Consider the following 16,912-nt stretch of genomic DNA (forward strand, 5'->3'; position numbering starts at 1 on the left):
TCCCTGAATGACTCACTGAAAACACTGCTCAAGCAACTGAAAAAAAAATTCTTGACATACAAATGTTTTTGTAATAATCTGACAATAGGTATCACAGAGAGATCCTGTATTTTGTGAGCTGTAGTTATGCATTCTATGAAAACTGAACTCGTGCTCTAAGTCACCATATACATACACACATGTTCTGTCAGCTAAGACTCCTGCCTCCAACGGATGCTGCTGGGCTGGTAACAGAAAGTCATTTGGAAGGCAGCAGCATTTGTTATAGCTAGTGCATGTGTCCCAGCATCCAAACTCGTTAATCCAGTGTCAGTTGCAGTGAACAGATTTTCATAAGAAAGTCAACTGTTATTTGATGTCGGTGGTCAGGAAAAAAACAAAAAACAGATGAACTGGCAGAGATGCTGGAAATCGAGTAACCAAACTGTTTGGAAAGGTTTTGATTCAACTTGTTTCGGATACTTAGCCCACCCTCCCTGATGTAGATGTGATGGACAAAATAACAGAAACACCTCTCAGTATAACACATTACAGTCCAACAGCAGTGCAAACTACATCGTAAAAAAATAACCATACAGTTGCACCAATGTCTCTCTAAAACAGCTTCAACAAAAACTGAGCATTATAATCGTCTTGAAAGCAGGATTTACTGCTGGACTATTGTATTAGACTGCATTCATTTTAGCTGGGTGTACCTATCAAAGTGCTATCTATAGACATATACTCTCTGGATTGTTTTTTTATTCCTCAAATGAAGGAACCCTGTGTTCATTTTACAGTATTCTTCCAGCCATCCAGCTCCCTCTGCTGGTGACATTTCTAAATGTCCACTGTAAACTGACACTGAATAAACAGAGTAGATATTTATTCTAACCTGAATGTCTTCTTGAGTAGTTTACAGTATGCAGCACTGTTGCTGATACACTGATAGAACTGTTGCAACGCTGAACTTAAATGTTGTTATTAATCTATTAAAACATTGGAGGAATAAACAAATATCCATTTAAGCCAGTGATTAACAAATTAAAATGTATAACCCAAGACAATATTGTGTGTGATTGTAAATACTTGAAGAACAAGACACCAGAGCAGACATGCTTTTCAGTACATTTTACTTGTTTTGTAACATGAATCCTCGGCCTTATCTGAAGAGCCTTTTGGGATGCTTTGTCAGTGGAACCTGAGATCAAAACAACTCCATTTAGGGAGTAGTTAAGTAGTATATTTTAGGTTTGTGACGTGTAAGTTCCCATTCTCTAAGCAAGAAAAAAAAAAAAAATACAAAAACCATTTCTAAAAGACAAACAAAGATCCATAAACAGAAAATGAACAGTGTTGAGGTTCAGCCTGTGTCTCTCTCTACAGGAATGAGGTGAGGTGGAGAAAACAGAACACCACTCCCTGCTGGAGAAAGGAGATAACAGTTGGTGCCATTTTAGACCAACAGATGAGAGGGGACAGGTCACACACTCCTGGAGTGCTGGGTGAGCTGCAGACATTGTTGGGCACTAGGGAAGGGGGGAGGGGGTACATGTGGAAAAACAAAAACTGAAAGTACACATTCTAAAATAAGACTAAAAGTGAGAGTATGCTTTATATGTATATGTGCAACAGTGATAAAAGGCACAATAGCACAGTGTGTCATGCTTTACTAGTTTCCCTTAAATTAACGTCAGAGGTCAAGTGAGTCTGGGGATTCATCTTTCAGTCTGTGCTCACTTGGTTCAACCAGATATTGTAACTTAATGCTTATGGTGCTGAGAGAGGGGGGCCAATGTTAGAGGACTGCATAATTTCAATGGGAATACTTGACTTCAGCAGCAAAAGTCAGTCAGTCACTCAAATGACAGGACAGCAGACACTGTGTTCTGCCTATATCATTAGTGTCATTCAAAGCCTATACTGCCACTATGAAACTTTTTTTTTTTGCATTCAGGTTGTTAATCTCTGAAAATATTAAATATCTCAGACAACAGGACTCCACAGCAAATAACTCTTTTCTTGTGTTAATATCTGTGATCCTTTTGTTGACGTTTCACAATGCAAATATTCATACTCTTCAACAGATTCACATCCAATAAATCTGAAATACAGCAAAGAGCACCACCTGCTTTTTTGGGGGACATTCTTAAACTTTAAATCATTATGACTTTGTGCTGATCTTTAAAAACTTGGGCCATCTATTACTTGTTCTAGCTAACCTCGTCTAATTGATACTAACGTGAATTCTCATTCACTGAAAAGTAACAAAACTGGAAAACAAACCTTTAAATAAGGATGAAGACTTAAATCTTTCCAATAACATTTGGCATTCTTAAATCAAAATGTATTAACAAAAAGAGCTGTAAATTACTATGTAGTGAACAGATTCAGTAACAGTTCTAACAGTTTAAGCAGACCATCTAAGCCTTTATCCTCTTGCTGCTTTGTTCAGGTCAAAACAAAAGCTTTGCTTCTCTTACAGAACTGAATGTGTAACAAATGACATCGTCTACAAGTCTAGCAAAAAGGAAACCTTTGCTCGAGCCTCCTCTACTGACAATTCAATAACTACAGAGATTCAAGGTGGCAGTGTAAACAAAGACTAGAGGTGTCAGTGTTGGAGTCATATACACAATATCCAGCTTTGATTACATTTCTGTGGCACCCACAACTGCTGTCTGGCCCTAGCAAAAATATGTCTGTGATGCTACAAGCATATAATTTGAATCTGGGAGCAGTGTTGCACTCACTAATTTAACGGGCAAACCATGTTGTTGGTTTTACAGCTTCACTGACAACACTGCTTTTATTCAAATCTACACACTACTTGAGTAAATACTATCACATCTAATACTACTACTAAAAAAGGGAGAAATAAAAAGAATAGAATATGAATAAAAGATAATATTTAATAAACTAATATGAGAGTAATAATGTTTTTGGTTTTGTACAGGGGGGTTAGTGAACTTTGTTGTGTGCAGCCCTTTGTTAGCAACTACATTTTATGTTATGCAACGGTAGTAATTACCTATGACACTATTTCCAAAATTTAAGCTGCATGTAGCTTAAAGCAGTCAGTCAAAACACTCATTTCATTTTCATCTGGCAACATTTGAGTATTCTCCATTAAGATCTGCAGTTTTATTTTCATTCCTTTTCTGAGGCAAATTACATGAGCACAGATTGCCAAGAGTCCAAATGTAAAGATTGCATTACAACTCAAATCCATCGTTTTGTCAGGAAAACAAAAAGGGACTAAGAGGACAACTACAGTCCTTGCAAAAACCCAAATAAGAATTCCCCCTCCCGACGCTTACGCCGAGCCAAATTAATACGAACTCTTCCCATCTCCTCAAACCATTTGCTCCAACATAATCTCAAATCTGCACTTCAAGCAAAATGTATCAACCAAAAGCTCTGAGACACACTTCAAACTGAGAGGACGGTGGAGAAAGGTGGAGGAGAGTTGAGGGAGAGACAGAAAAAGAAGACTGTATTGGCTTCGAGTGTCTAGGTCCTTCCTGCAAATAGTGGGCGTAACTGGGGGTGGGGTGAGAGGGAGGGTGTCTGGGTCAGGTTATGGCGATAGATAGTAAGGACAGGGGGGCGGCGCTTGCAGTGGCCCCTGCGAAAGTCGACCTCAATGAACGATGAGTGCCCCGGCAGCGTAACTCACGGAGCTGTCCTGCCAGTTCCTGCACTCACTTGACTGGGCGTAGTTCAGGAAAGTGAAGTTCATTTCTAAACCTGACTTCCTCAGCTCAGCCACAGCCTGCAAAACACAAACATCCACTTGGTCACTGCTGCGCACCATGTGGCACACCATGTGTGTTTACGCAGGCAATAAGGACAGAATGACTCATTCTCACTATTACCATGTCTGGCTAACTAGACTACTACCTACACATGTAAATGGGCAATACCTATGAGTCTCTTCCTCTGTGGTACTTACATTTAGCAGCACTCCAATCGGGTGACGCCCACAGATGGTGTTGCGGTACTTCTTCAAGTAGTTGGTGAAAGACGTGGGATCCAGCTGCTCTATAATGCCCATACCCTTCACAAGTAGAGAAAAAAAGTGGAATGAAAGTCATAAAACTTTAGTGTTTTAGAAAAATGACATCAAAATTTATAACATAGAAAGACAATAACTTGTCATGTTTCTGTTTTGTTGTTTCACGTTTCTCAGTGTAATTATGTTTACTTCACACTCACATATTTCGTAATCTCTAGAAAAGTTTTCGTATGAGCTTTTAATAGCAGTACTTCCTGTAGGCTGAGTGAAAACAGAAGAAAAATCTATAGTCGTGTATTTCCTGAAACATGATGTATTTGTAGCACATACTATGGGTAATATTAAAATCTGATTAATATGTACTTCATTACCACAACAATTGTGCATGTAGCTGATAATAATCAAAAACTTTTCTCTGCATAATTTGATCTTGCATTTTAATCAATACATTGCTGTGGTTACCATTTTATCAAGATGCTCAATAGACCTGTAGATCTCCCCTTGAGATTCATCATAGTATGTGTAGCGGAACCGTTGACCTTCAAAGGAGAGATGGACATCAATACAAAGCTGGACACAGACATGTCACATTTGAGATATTTAGGGCCAAATTATCCTGAGATAATTAATAAAACTGAGATAAAAACTGTACTTTTATTGACAGAATGGGTGCTTTTATTTGTCAATACCTACCCCAGTGGCAGAAGTCAGATGAGATGATGAAGAGGTTAGAAGGGTCTGCCAGATACTTGCTGAGCAGCTTCCCATATTCTTGTTCCTTAGATTCACTCAGGGCACCCACAAGCACAGGGACGATGCTAAACTCGTCTTTGTGGCTGCAACATAAGATTATTGAATAAACAACTTGAATACAATACCTGCTCCTCGCTGTCAAAATTGTGTCCAATGGGCATGGGTGAAAATAAAATCTGCATTAACACAGCTCGAGCATCCATCAGTGAAAAATAATGGGAAAACTGTTGTTGTGAGATAAGCTGACAACAGTGAGTTGCACCTTTATATCCTACATGAAACACATACATGTATCTTCCTCTTTGCTGCTGTAACGGATGTAATTTCCCCATTGTGGGACTAATAGGTGTGACTTATCTTATCTTATCTTATATTACTAGGGTTTTTTCCACAGGTTCTAGTTGAACCTGTATGGACGATATGGGTCCAGTTAAAGTGCTCAGTTCACTTCATAGTACCTGATCCCTGCTTTTCTGAACCAAGAAAATGCCTTTGACTCCTGCCAAACTAACAGAAGGATGTATCAATTATGCATATCATACTTTCTGTGTGTCCCTGCCCCAATGTGATCCTGGTTTACAGTGTGCATAGAAAGGCAATAAAAAGAAAGCACCAAACTAAAAGCACTATTATACTGTGTTCTCATTTGGTCACTAATAGTTAAGCTTATAGAAAAGGCTTCATTCTGTGAGATCTTTCCTTCTGAAAGTGTATAGTTTCCATTTTTAGATTAGTGAATGGCACTCCTATGTGCATTACCTCTCCATGGCTTTAGCAGTGTAAGGCAAGTGCATTTCAATACTGTGCTCATCTTCATCTGTCTGCAGACTCATCCGCTCAAACAACCCAGTTTTCCAGAGGTCAGCATAAACTGTAAAACAGAGGCAAGCTTCACTTTAAATTGTGCATGTTATCATGACCATGTCTACTGATTAAGTCATTTTTGGAGATCACTTAAACTGGGAATCCTGCCGAGTACCTAACTGAGTGAAACCTCATCACTGAGAAGGCCTTTATCCTAATAGTCAGGGAACTGTCTTATCCCTGGGTGATGATTAAAAGTATATTACCTCCCAAAACTGCAGACCCAGGTCTGCATGTTGGAGTTCTATTCAGGCTACACTTGAAAAATCAAGATAAGTGTCAAACACAGGTAAATGGTTGTATTCCGTCATCTTTTTAAGTGCAGTGTCCCAAAATGACTCAAAAACACTTAACAAACCTAAACAGTAACCCAAACTGTAGCTATGTTGCTCTGTCACATAATTCTTGAAATACCTTTCTAAATAATTGACCAGTTAGCATGTGTGTTGGCAGGTGAGACTGAACAACAGACACACAAAAAAAGGTAGAAATCACATTGCAATTAGTGAAAACAGTAAATACCCTTCTGGTCGATTCTCAGGTCATAGAGAGGTGTTCTATAGATGTCTGCAGGTGACAGGGCACAGCGGGAGAGGGGCACATGGTGTGAAGGTCCCAGGATGAACACCCTGCGACTGAATGGCAACAGGACTTTATCTCTCTCACTCCATTCAGAAAAGGCACACCACCGGCACTATATTCTACTATCTAAACTAACATCTGTTCATTCTGTAGGGGGGTAATGTAAGATAAGAAACAGTCATACAAAGCATTTTCTTGAATAAGAGAGATAGAAAACTGAATGACTTACGTAATAGAGGGATCAACCTGCTTGTAGGCATGTGCTGCACAAGCACCACAGTAGGTATACCCAGCATGGCTGCACACAAAAACATGTCAAATTAGAATGAGATGGTATCACAGATGCCATTTGACATATTCAGATTGTCAGTTCTTCCAACTGTCAACATATGCTTACGGTGCTATGATGGCTCTAGCAGGTCTGATCGTGGACTGTGCTTGGGACAGCCAGCCCTCTAGTTGTGCATTCAGCTGGGATCCTGAATAGATAGAATTTAAAAGAAAAATTAAAAAATATATATTTTATTTCAGATCACTGGATTATTAAAGATGAGCCACCAACACACTCTGCTCTCTCTGCTTGCCTACAAGACCTGCTGAATTGTTACTGGGCAAGCACTAACAAATGACACTAACGACAGTATTGCCTGATCAATACAAATAGGATTTGAAAGACATATGAAAGCCACAAGCATAGATCACTGAGATCAAGGTAAATTTAGGTACCAGTATGTCAACATAACATTTCCCAAGGAGTAAAATTTTAAACTGATTATACTGAAAGACGCTGATCTCTTTGACTGTACAAACTAGTAGCGTTACTCTTTACCAGTGTCCAGCCCTGCTAACGCTATGTCAACATCAATCAAAGGCAGCTAGATGATTTATGTTACAGCTTAATTAAATCTGCGGCAAAACAAACAACCGATATAATTAGTTTTGTAAAAAAAAAAAATAACAAGGACATCGGGAACAGGGGAGATTAACGCTAGCTCAGCCTTCAGATGAGCTTATGGGCATATTGTTTATATAAACATCTCTGCAGTGTTTAATTACTGTATATATTCTGTCGCAAACGGTTCTTACAAACAGTGCAGTAAGGTATGCTTAAAAATGATAAACAGGAAGGCTTGCAGGGTTTAACAGAAAGAAACTAGCGGCTAGCTAGTGAAATGGGGGAAGGGGTGCAACATGAACCTTCAGTTTTCTGCCCTGCCCTACCCAGTCCTTTGTTTCATGACAGGGAGTATTTCTACTCTTAACTTAAGCGAGTCTGGGTCAGAGACCAACGAGACCACAGCAATACCAGCAGCTTTGGTTAAAACAGTTGCTGACAGGCTGTTTGGGAAATATCTAATCTAGCCACATAGCAGGCCAGGAAGTTCTGCAATGTTAGCTAAGTTAGCTGTTGTTGAATTGATAGATTTGACTGCATGTCAAAAACACCGGTGCGGCAGATGTCCGTTTGTTTAGAAATATTTCCATCGACCACCCGGGTAGGAAGTGCTGAATAGGCTCAAACCAACCATGCACCAAATGAGATAAAAGAGATGAGGCAATCATTGCCAGCTAAATGATAGCTAGCCGACTTTTCATCAACTGGATTAGCATTGCAACACTAACGTTAGCTATCAACGTCTGCTGTGGCAAGCCATGAATCTGACCGTTTTCAGCTCAAGATATTGAAGGTTGTATAGAATCTTTTAAAAAGACAACAACAACAATCCCAAATCAACATACTGTCACGAAAAAAACAACTGCCAGTTAGCATTCAGCGTGCTAACGAGGACGGGGGTCTGTTGACAGTTACCCGAAGCAGAGTACCAGCTCCCGGCGTGACTTGCTTCTCTGCACACCACTCGGTTCGACATCTTGGTTCCCAAGCCGCCTATCTTGGTCTGCTTAACTCTTGTCAGGCGAAAAAAAATGAAACTACAAAAGCCGGCGTTAGCTAACCCAGAGAAGAAACAACGCCTGCTAGCTCACTTGCTTGTAAAGACAAAGGGTAGTCCTACTGGAGAGACAGCTGGGCTAGCAGGCTAACAAGCTCAGTGCTCCGTCAGCTGGCCGCTGTGTTGTTACCGGTTTTTAAGTTAGCTGGAAGGAGCAGCTAACAGTCCGTTTGTTTGTTTGTCAGTCTGGCGAAATTATCGTGCAAATTTAGAAAGGCACAAACTACAAAATATTTGTAATGTGCTAATACTGAACAGCTACGAGAGCAAAACCTAAACCATTGGTTGTCACAGTCGGGATCTGAAGGATTACTGGTTTGTCTGCCGAGCCAGGTAAGGGGCGTATCTGACACGGTAATCACAGTGACGCTAGAGCACTCTGATTGGTTGCTGGATTAGCAAACACAAAATGATTCGTGGAAAATGTAGGAGGCGTGGCCGTTTCTAAGATGATGGTTTGGTTATGAAATTCTTCTGCCCGTCAGGTGAGCGGGTACAGTGTGACAATAGAAGCAGGACCGTCAGCAGGATGACAGCCAGAAGTGCTATGCGTGTTCCTCTCACAAGAAGGAGTGTTTGCTATTGCATTAAAATGCAAATAAATTATTTATTAATAGATTTAAATGAAGGAAAACAACCCCCTTGTTTTCTTTATTTTAAAAAAGACCATGTGGACAATCATGGCTTTACGACTGATGAAAAGGAAAAATCTCCTCTCAGAGCTGCTTCTTTTTTTTTTATATATTAACACATTTACTGTTTATCCTATACTTTGATGTTTGTAAATGGATCTTTTTACTGTTAAAAAATATCATCATTATTATTAACTAGGAAGGAAAAAGTGAGATAGGAAAGTCAAAGGCCCACTGTACAATGTGTCATTTGGGTTATATAGAAACAAATCCCTATATCTTCATAAAGAGTCCACTTTACTGTGGGATATACCTGAGCTGAGTCAAACAACTCCACAGGTTCCCACTGATAAGCAAAACTTTATAGACCAAAATCCTTAAAACAAATGAGAGAGTTGAAAATAGAGTTGTCAAGTGCCATAAACTTTGTACTGTTTGAACAAGGGAGGACCCCTGACCTCAGAACCAAAGCAATATTCACATGTTCACAACATTTGAGTACATTTGAAGCAGAATGGCTTATATACAACATTTAAAGCCATTATTTTCATTCAGAAAAACATCAGGTAGCACTTTTAATATTCATATTTGGTATTTAAAAAAAAAAACCCTTAGTAATCCCTGATGATTTTATATGATTTTTACATTGTGAAAAAGAATCTCTTTTTTGTAATGTAGTGCTAAGAATGATTTCTCTGCATGGTCTAAAAGTGAATGTTTGTGTTGCATCGCTGTCTGTTGCTTAGAACACCATAACCCCTGGTGTTTATTTGTGCAAAATAATTGACACTTATACTTTTGCGTCTGGCAAAGGCGACATGCACAGTTTGGCACAGTGTCAGCAACCCTGCCAGACAAGAGGGGTAACCTGGGGCGTCGCCAGCCTTGCCAGACGCAAAGGATGACCCTCAGTGTGAAAGAAAGGTAGGTTAACCTAATGTGCCAAACTGAGGAGAAAGAAAAAAAGTGCAAGATACCTGTAATGTTAACAGCCCTGCCAGACACAAAAGCTACCTTGAAAATGACTGGTACCGCCAGACACAAGAGCCAGATGTCAGCGGCAAAAAGGGATCATGCAGCTATCCTGATCGCTGTGATGTGGAAATGATGAGAGGCTTAATGCTGACTTAATGATTGCTCTAGTGTTTTCCAGGAGGATTCTCAGTCCATCCATTGCAGAGTCAGTCTGAGTCGCTGTCATCAGACCACCTTGGCCTCTTTGCAGCAGCCTCCTCTCAGTCACTCTCTTCCCTGTGCCTCCTTGTGCTGAGGCCAGAAGTTGAGGGAGATCCAGGGGCCTCTGCCCAAGAGCCATCACAGCTACCAGTACTGAGCTCCTCAAAGGAACAGTCCAGGGAGAGTGGTCCATTGTTCTGTTCACACAACAGTGGACTCCTCGTCCTCAGAGCCACATGGATCTGAATTATCATTTTATGTTTGTGCACATCACCACCAGTTGCACCCTTTCACACACAAACAAACCCTCAAGAGGAAACAGTTTACTAAAACATTTTCATATCTGAGTATTACAAGAAAACCATTTGGCTTTATACCCACACCTGAGGTGAACCACTATTGTGCTGTACACACTGCAAAATTTTACACAGAAATGATTAATCATCATCTTATACCATAATTTTCTTCATTTAGAGACCATGCTGACAGGAGCACTGTGCAGTTTCTTTTACATTTTAGACAATGACTGTCTGCAGCACATGATACATTGTGGTGATCCAAGTCATTAGTTTTTATCTTCTTTTTAATCTACACAGAGTAGCAGTAATGAGGTGCTGAACAGCATAGTGATTAAGGTTGCATTCGGCCAGAATGAGCTGGATGGCGTACAGTACTGTCTCTTCTGCCAAAAGTTAAGGAAGAATTAGTCCACCTTATAGCACACATTTGCACAGCACAGATCCGTACCATAACCCTGTTCAAATTCCCGTTTTTGTTTGCGAAAACTTTCCTTGTTTCTTCTTAGGGCAATAAAATTTAGTCAGAACAATAGGACACAATTCTGTCACACTGCATCATATTTCAAAAGACAAAGATGTGTCTAGTTGGATGGGCACAGAACTGTGTGGGCCATTACGCACGATGAATCGTGGACAGTTTAATGAAATCATGTGCAATTATCAAGGCTTTGACAAAATAAAATCGCCCATGTTTAAGCTTCTTGGCATGCCAAACTAGACGCTTATATCTGGCCACTCTCACAATCTGAGTTGCAAATCACAGAGCGTGGAGGACACGGTGACATCCTGGACGCAGGACGCACAGTCGCTACATGACAAATCACTCTCATCATACGAAAATACCACATGAACGAGCGAAGCACATTGTTATGACAACAATAAAACCTCAGGTAAAATCTCTAGTTAAGTGGTGATTGAGCACAACAGCTGTGGTCCAATAATTTTCTGGCATTTTAGTGCTCTTCATCTCCTCCACTCTGCACTATGAAAACACAATATGACAATATAAGCTGAAAGGACTTTCAACTCATATTGTGAGCTGAACCTGTCTTGGAGAGGGACTCTGTATCGAAATATTGTTTTAAGGTCTTTATTGCACTTTATTTAGCTCATTGTGCATACATGGCTCATATTCCTAAATAAATTTGCACTTTATATAATGACCACAAAGAAAATCTGGGGCTAGCATAGAAATATTGAATTATGTGTCCTGTGCAATGTATGTGTAAATTGCACAGGACATGTAAGCAGGTTAAGCTGTCTGGATGAGTGGAGGCATGAAACAGAGAGTGCCTTTGAGCAGAGGAAGCAGGTATTACAATGTTCACACGTATGTTAACAGTGTTGTACCTATTTCCATAAGCCATAAGCCTTTCTCTCTCTTTTTCCATTTGCTAACCTCTGCACTGCAGCTGCAGATAACATTTTTTGCAGTATTTTGGAGGTAAGATTTCTTGTATTTCCATTCAAGTTCTTGTGCTTAACTTGAAAAATTAACAAAAAACATGCAGGTGGAATAATAAGGGTAAGAGTATGCATACAAGAAAAGGTTGTGTAGTCCTCAGTTGACCCGCTCAACGACAAGACACAAGAAGAGAGTTTTGTTCTGTCAGTAAAATAATTTCATTGCAGTGTCATACAGCTGTCGTACAGTTGCATACAGCTTAACAGATGTGCTTTCTTTTTAGTTATCTTCCTAACGAATGAATAATATTCCAAATATTCCTAATGAATGAATGCTGTTCATTTTTCAAATCTGTTTGCTACTTCATAGAGGGGGAAAAAACAGGAAGAAGAATAACTTCCGCTGCTGAGATCAAGTGATTTCCTGTCAACTACGGAGGTAACAACACGGAGGTTCCTCTTGCGCACGTCCGCCATATTGTCTGCTGCCAGGCACTCTTGAGGGAGGAGTTGGGGACCGTAATCAAGTGTACACACAGGAAAGCGGAAGCAATAGAAATGTTTACGAAGCGATGAGGAGCCATTATTGTCGTTACATATGTGATAAAACAACTGTTTTCAAGCCACAGACAGTGGATAGGGGCGTTTTATAAATGCGATTTAAAAAGAAATTTTGACCGTATCCGTTTAACAGGGAGAGAGTATCGCGAGAGTAATGTCGGCCAAAATAAACACAAGTAGAGGGAAAGACAGCGGTGAAGTTATTAGAAACTACCATAAGCAGGCTTTTGAGTATATATCGAAAGCATTAAGGGTCGACGAAGATGACACAGGTACGTTTGTCAAGTTTACGTGTTATTATGTGATGTGTTGTGTGTGACAGTTCATAATAAACACCTAGTTTTCTCTGTGATGGCAGCTGAAAAGGAAGAGGCTGTGCAGTGGTACAAGAAAGGTATTGCTGAGCTGGAAAAGGGTATTGCAATAGAGATCACGGGACAAGGTAACAAACAGACATCCATATGTACATGGTGTGCAGTGTTGACATGCTTTAGCCTAATACACTCCATGTTTTGTCAGCAGGAGAGCACTATGACAGATCAAAGAGACTTCAAGATAAAATGGTCAACAATCTCACCATGGCGAAAGACAGACTTTCCCTTTTAGGTAAGTGGCTTCTTGGTCGACATCTAGACTCTGTCCACTAGTTTTACCTAAGTAATATTGTTAATGTTATCCAAGCTGAAGGAGGATGCTGAAGATCAACACTGTTCTTGTGTCACAGAGGCAACACTGGCATCTAAACTGAAGCATGATCCTAAGAGGACCTCAAATCATAATGCTCTACAACCAAAGCCTGTTCCTAAAAGCCAGCCTGCAGTGCCTGCTGTGTCCACTAAACTTAGGCCCTCCACTGCTGTCAGACCTGTGGCTAGAACTGATTCAAAGGTGATTTTAAAAAAAAATTACATTTAATTGTCCAATTGTATGTTATTGCAAGATATCAGCTCCTGATTCAGCGTGTAATGCTTTTGGGATATTGTTCCTCCTGTTAAGGTGACCCCGTGGATGGGAAGAGCGCAAAATGGAAAACCTGCAGCGGTGAAACAGACACCAAAGAGGGATATGAAAAACTTTAAGAATGTGGACAGCAAACTGGCCAACTTGATTCTGAATGAAATTGTTGACAGGTATTTAGAAGAAATGTTATTACAACTCTTGTAAATTTTGCTTTCATTGACTTGCACCACGCAGCAGTGAAATTAGTTTGCTCTGTTCGTTGTAGTGGAGGGTCTGTGTCCTTTAAAGACATTGCGGGACAGGATCTGGCCAAGCAAGCACTCCAAGAGATTGTCATCCTACCTGCCTTAAGACCTGAGGTGATCACTTGTGAAGATTTTGTCCCTGCTTACCACATTAATGCTTTCTTCAGATTTTGATGTAATATTTTTTCCCCATGCCATTTAGCTCTTTACTGGCCTGAGAGCTCCGGCACGTGGTTTACTTTTATTTGGCCCGCCTGGAAATGGGAAAACCATGCTGGTAAGTTAAGCACTCTTTCCAACACAACAAACCGATTCATTCAGACCAAACTGTGCTTCATCATTTGCATGTAACTGTTGATAGCCTTGCCTCAGGGATATCGATTGAATCACAGCCTTTGCTTCCTCTTACAAGGCCAAAGCAGTTGCAGCTGAGTCAAAAGCCACATTCTTCAACATCAGCGCTGCCAGTTTGACTTCTAAATATGTAAGAAAACACTTTGAAGGCTTTTTTCCAGGAGTAGGTCTCAGCGCTACACTAAAGTTAGTGTTGTTTATTTTAACCTTTCCTGTCAACTCCATCACAGGTGGGAGAAGGGGAGAAGCTTGTACGAGCACTTTTTGCAGTTGCCAGAGAATTACAGCCCTCTGTCATCTTTATCGGTTTGTATTACTCTCTTTATGGAATAGATGTGCAATTTGTATCCCCCTGATTTCAGCTCATAAATATGCTTCAAATTGTTTTTTTTAATTTGACGCTCAGATGAAGTGGACAGCTTGCTTTGTGAAAGGAGGGAGGGAGAACACGAGGCTTCTCGTCGATTAAAAACTGAGTTCCTCATTGAGTTTGATGGGGTAAGAGCATCCTCTGAAATTTGATCGTGAACCATCTTCAGGGCATTTAAGTCTCTGTTATCTCAGATTACAGATTATGGTGTTATTTTCACAACAGTCCCTCTTGGTTTTAGGTGCAGTCAGGAACAGATGATAGGGTGCTTGTAATGGGAGCCACCAACAGGCCTCAGGAGCTTGATGAAGCAGTACTGAGGTATATAATACAATCCCACATGAATAGTAATAATAAAACAGTAATTCTTTCATACAAGGTCACCACCATTTGTCTCATTTATCTACAGGCGGTTTGCAAAGAGGGTTTATGTGGCATTGCCAGATGAGCAGGTATTTACATTGGAAAATTTATCACAGGTTAAACACAGTGTCTTGTTAGACCTGAAATGTGATCTTTTCATTTTTCATGTCATCAAGTTATACTGTCTCTGTCTCATTCCTCCAGACAAGATTAACACTGCTGAAAAATCTTTTGGGGAAACACGGGAATCCACTGAGCAGAAGTGACCTGTCCAATCTTGCAAAGTGAGTTTCATATTTATGTGCCCCACAGCCTTTACTAAGTCATTTTTATGTGACATTGCTTTAATTCCTGGATGTGTAACTTGACAGAGCGACTGCAGGATATTCAGGGAGTGATCTGACATCATTAGCCAAAGATGCTGCACTGGGGCCGATAAGAGGTATGACCCCTTTGTGTTACATATTTTACTGATTATGTTCTCACACTTTGGCCTCCATGATGGGCTTGATTTTAATGTGAAACCTCTCTTGCACAGAGTTGGGACCAGACCAGGTCCGGCATATGGCTGCTAGTGAGGTGAGATAATGCCGTTAAAGTACTTACAATACTACAGATCTCTCCTTTAAACTCATTTGCCGTTATGTAATTGTATTTATCTGTATAGTTATGCTCTTTTGTTCATCCACAGATGCGTAACATCAACATGAAAGACTTCCAGGATTCCCTGAAGCGAATCAAGCCCAGTGTTAGCCCAGCCACTCTTAATATGTATGCCAAATGGAACAAAGAGTTTGGTGACACAACAGCTTTTTAAACTTGACATTTCATTGTCACATGTAAGATCACTTGATTCGTCTGTTTTGCTCTAAAAACGTCATTAATATTATTGAACCTAAACACCTGGAACAAACCCTTTGTGGGTTGGTAAAGCCTCATAAGTAAAATGTATAAATAATATGACATTTGGCTGCATCAAGGGTAAATTTCCTGTTTTATGGAAAGGCTTTCCTAATAAGGTTCCTGACTGTATAATTATGCACCTAAAACACTGTCTTGGTCCTTGAAATTGCATTATTTATTTGATGTGTGATGTACTGAGAAATTACAAATGACCTTTCTCTTGCCTCAAGGGGGCAGCAAGTTTCTATAAATCCTGACATAACCTCGCCTGTTTAGATAATTTCACTCATTCATTAGTTACCTGATATGATGACATGTTGATGGTATTGATCACCAAGTGCTCTCTGTGCTTGTACACATGAAAGAGTGATGATTATTGGGAGATTTGCCATGTGGTGCTTTTGTATGATAAAGTTTTTCCATGTGCATGTACTGTTTGTAGATACAAATGAACTTTTATTTGAAAGTAGGGTCTAGGTATTCCACTGCTCAGTTATGACATTCAGTTGAACCCCCACTTTCCTCATGAAGCAATAAATACATTTATAAAAATGCCTCCTGTTTTATGATTTTTTTTTACAGATTTGATGACAGATGTCTGTTCTGTCTCCCAAAAGGAGGCGTGTCACATCAGCCCTTCTCTGAAAATTCATATGTAAGATACACAGAAAAGAAAAGAATGTAATTAAAAGAAATCAAGTTGGTGTTGTCAGTATGTTCTAATAGGGGACCACAAACTACTTTCTTACATGCAACTCAGAATACCAGCTCAGTAAACTACACTGATACAGTGCAGCAATTTCTCTCTTTTCAACATCTTTTCATGTGCTGTAAACTTAATGGCAGCCTTTAAACCTATTCTTAAAAAAATACTGGTGAGGGTTGAAAGGTTTTAGGTATCTCAAAAAAGGAAGAAAAAAGGCTCTGTAAGTGTATTGTCTTTTGTTTTTCATAAAGAGAAACACATGCAAGAAAAGCATTTTTTTAAAATAAAGTTTCAAAACATATCGTTTCTAATTTATATGTGGGACAGGCCTGGAGATACTTAAGGTTCATGAAGCCTATCTACACACTTCAGTCTTGTAGGCAGATGGTGCTACAGTTCAGTTTTTGCATTCCACCAGTCCTTGATGTGGCTTCAAGTTGAAGATATTTTGCCTGCAACCACACGTGTGGAATGCAGTAAACTGCTATTAATAAATATAAAGGACATGTTCTGCTGTGTTGACTGTCAGCTTGAATGATAAATTGGATTAAGTTTGCAGTCTCGGGTATGTGCCCATGATAGTTAGGGTCAGGGTTAGTAAGAGCCTTGGTGTGTTCATGTGCATACATGTAGGTGCTACAGAGAAAAGGTCACAGCACTGTGGTCAAGACCCCATGACAAGGCTGGAGACTCAGCTCAGACAGGGGTCACCAGCTGTTGGGCCATGGCTGATTCAAGCTTAGTAAATGCTTGTGGTAAGTCATAGATCTTTATTTCAGCGCACTAAAAAA

At 40.0% G+C, this 16,912-nt stretch overlaps 2 protein-coding genes across 3 annotated transcripts; one reads left to right on the plus strand and one right to left on the minus strand.

Annotated features, from left to right (window-relative positions):
• Positions 1-1,101: 1,101 nt before the first annotated feature.
• Positions 1,102-8,469, minus strand: memo1 (mediator of cell motility 1). The gene is made up of 9 exons (XM_041050337.1): positions 8,007-8,469; positions 6,594-6,675; positions 6,426-6,494; positions 6,137-6,249; positions 5,510-5,621; positions 4,691-4,833; positions 4,460-4,536; positions 3,935-4,039; positions 1,102-3,754 (listed from the first exon to the last, which is right to left on the minus strand). The coding sequence occupies exons 1-9, from the start codon at positions 8,065-8,067 to the stop codon at positions 3,623-3,625; spliced, it is 894 nt and encodes a 297-aa protein (XP_040906271.1). The 5' UTR covers positions 8,068-8,469; the 3' UTR covers positions 1,102-3,622.
• A 3,699-nt stretch (positions 8,470-12,168) lies between these two features.
• Positions 12,169-15,967, plus strand: spast (spastin). Of its 2 annotated transcripts, none has more exons than XM_041050641.1 (16): positions 12,169-12,492; positions 12,579-12,662; positions 12,740-12,826; positions 12,945-13,108; positions 13,217-13,350; positions 13,446-13,539; positions 13,628-13,702; positions 13,838-13,909; positions 14,010-14,085; positions 14,186-14,277; positions 14,391-14,470; positions 14,559-14,601; positions 14,717-14,796; positions 14,884-14,954; positions 15,051-15,091; positions 15,204-15,967. In XM_041050641.1, exons 1-16 carry the CDS (start codon positions 12,375-12,377, stop codon positions 15,327-15,329), a joined length of 1,437 nt encoding a protein of 478 aa, XP_040906575.1. In that variant the 5' UTR covers positions 12,169-12,374; the 3' UTR covers positions 15,330-15,967. The 2 variants fall into 2 exon arrangements, with proteins under 2 accessions (XP_040906575.1, XP_040906576.1); XM_041050642.1 differs by having other exon boundaries at positions 12,170-12,492; positions 12,743-12,826.
• Positions 15,968-16,912: the final 945 nt, after the last annotated feature.

This window comes from Toxotes jaculatrix, chromosome 11 (genome assembly GCF_017976425.1).
Source record: "Toxotes jaculatrix isolate fToxJac2 chromosome 11, fToxJac2.pri, whole genome shotgun sequence".
Lineage (NCBI taxonomy): Eukaryota > Metazoa > Chordata > Actinopteri > Toxotidae > Toxotes > Toxotes jaculatrix.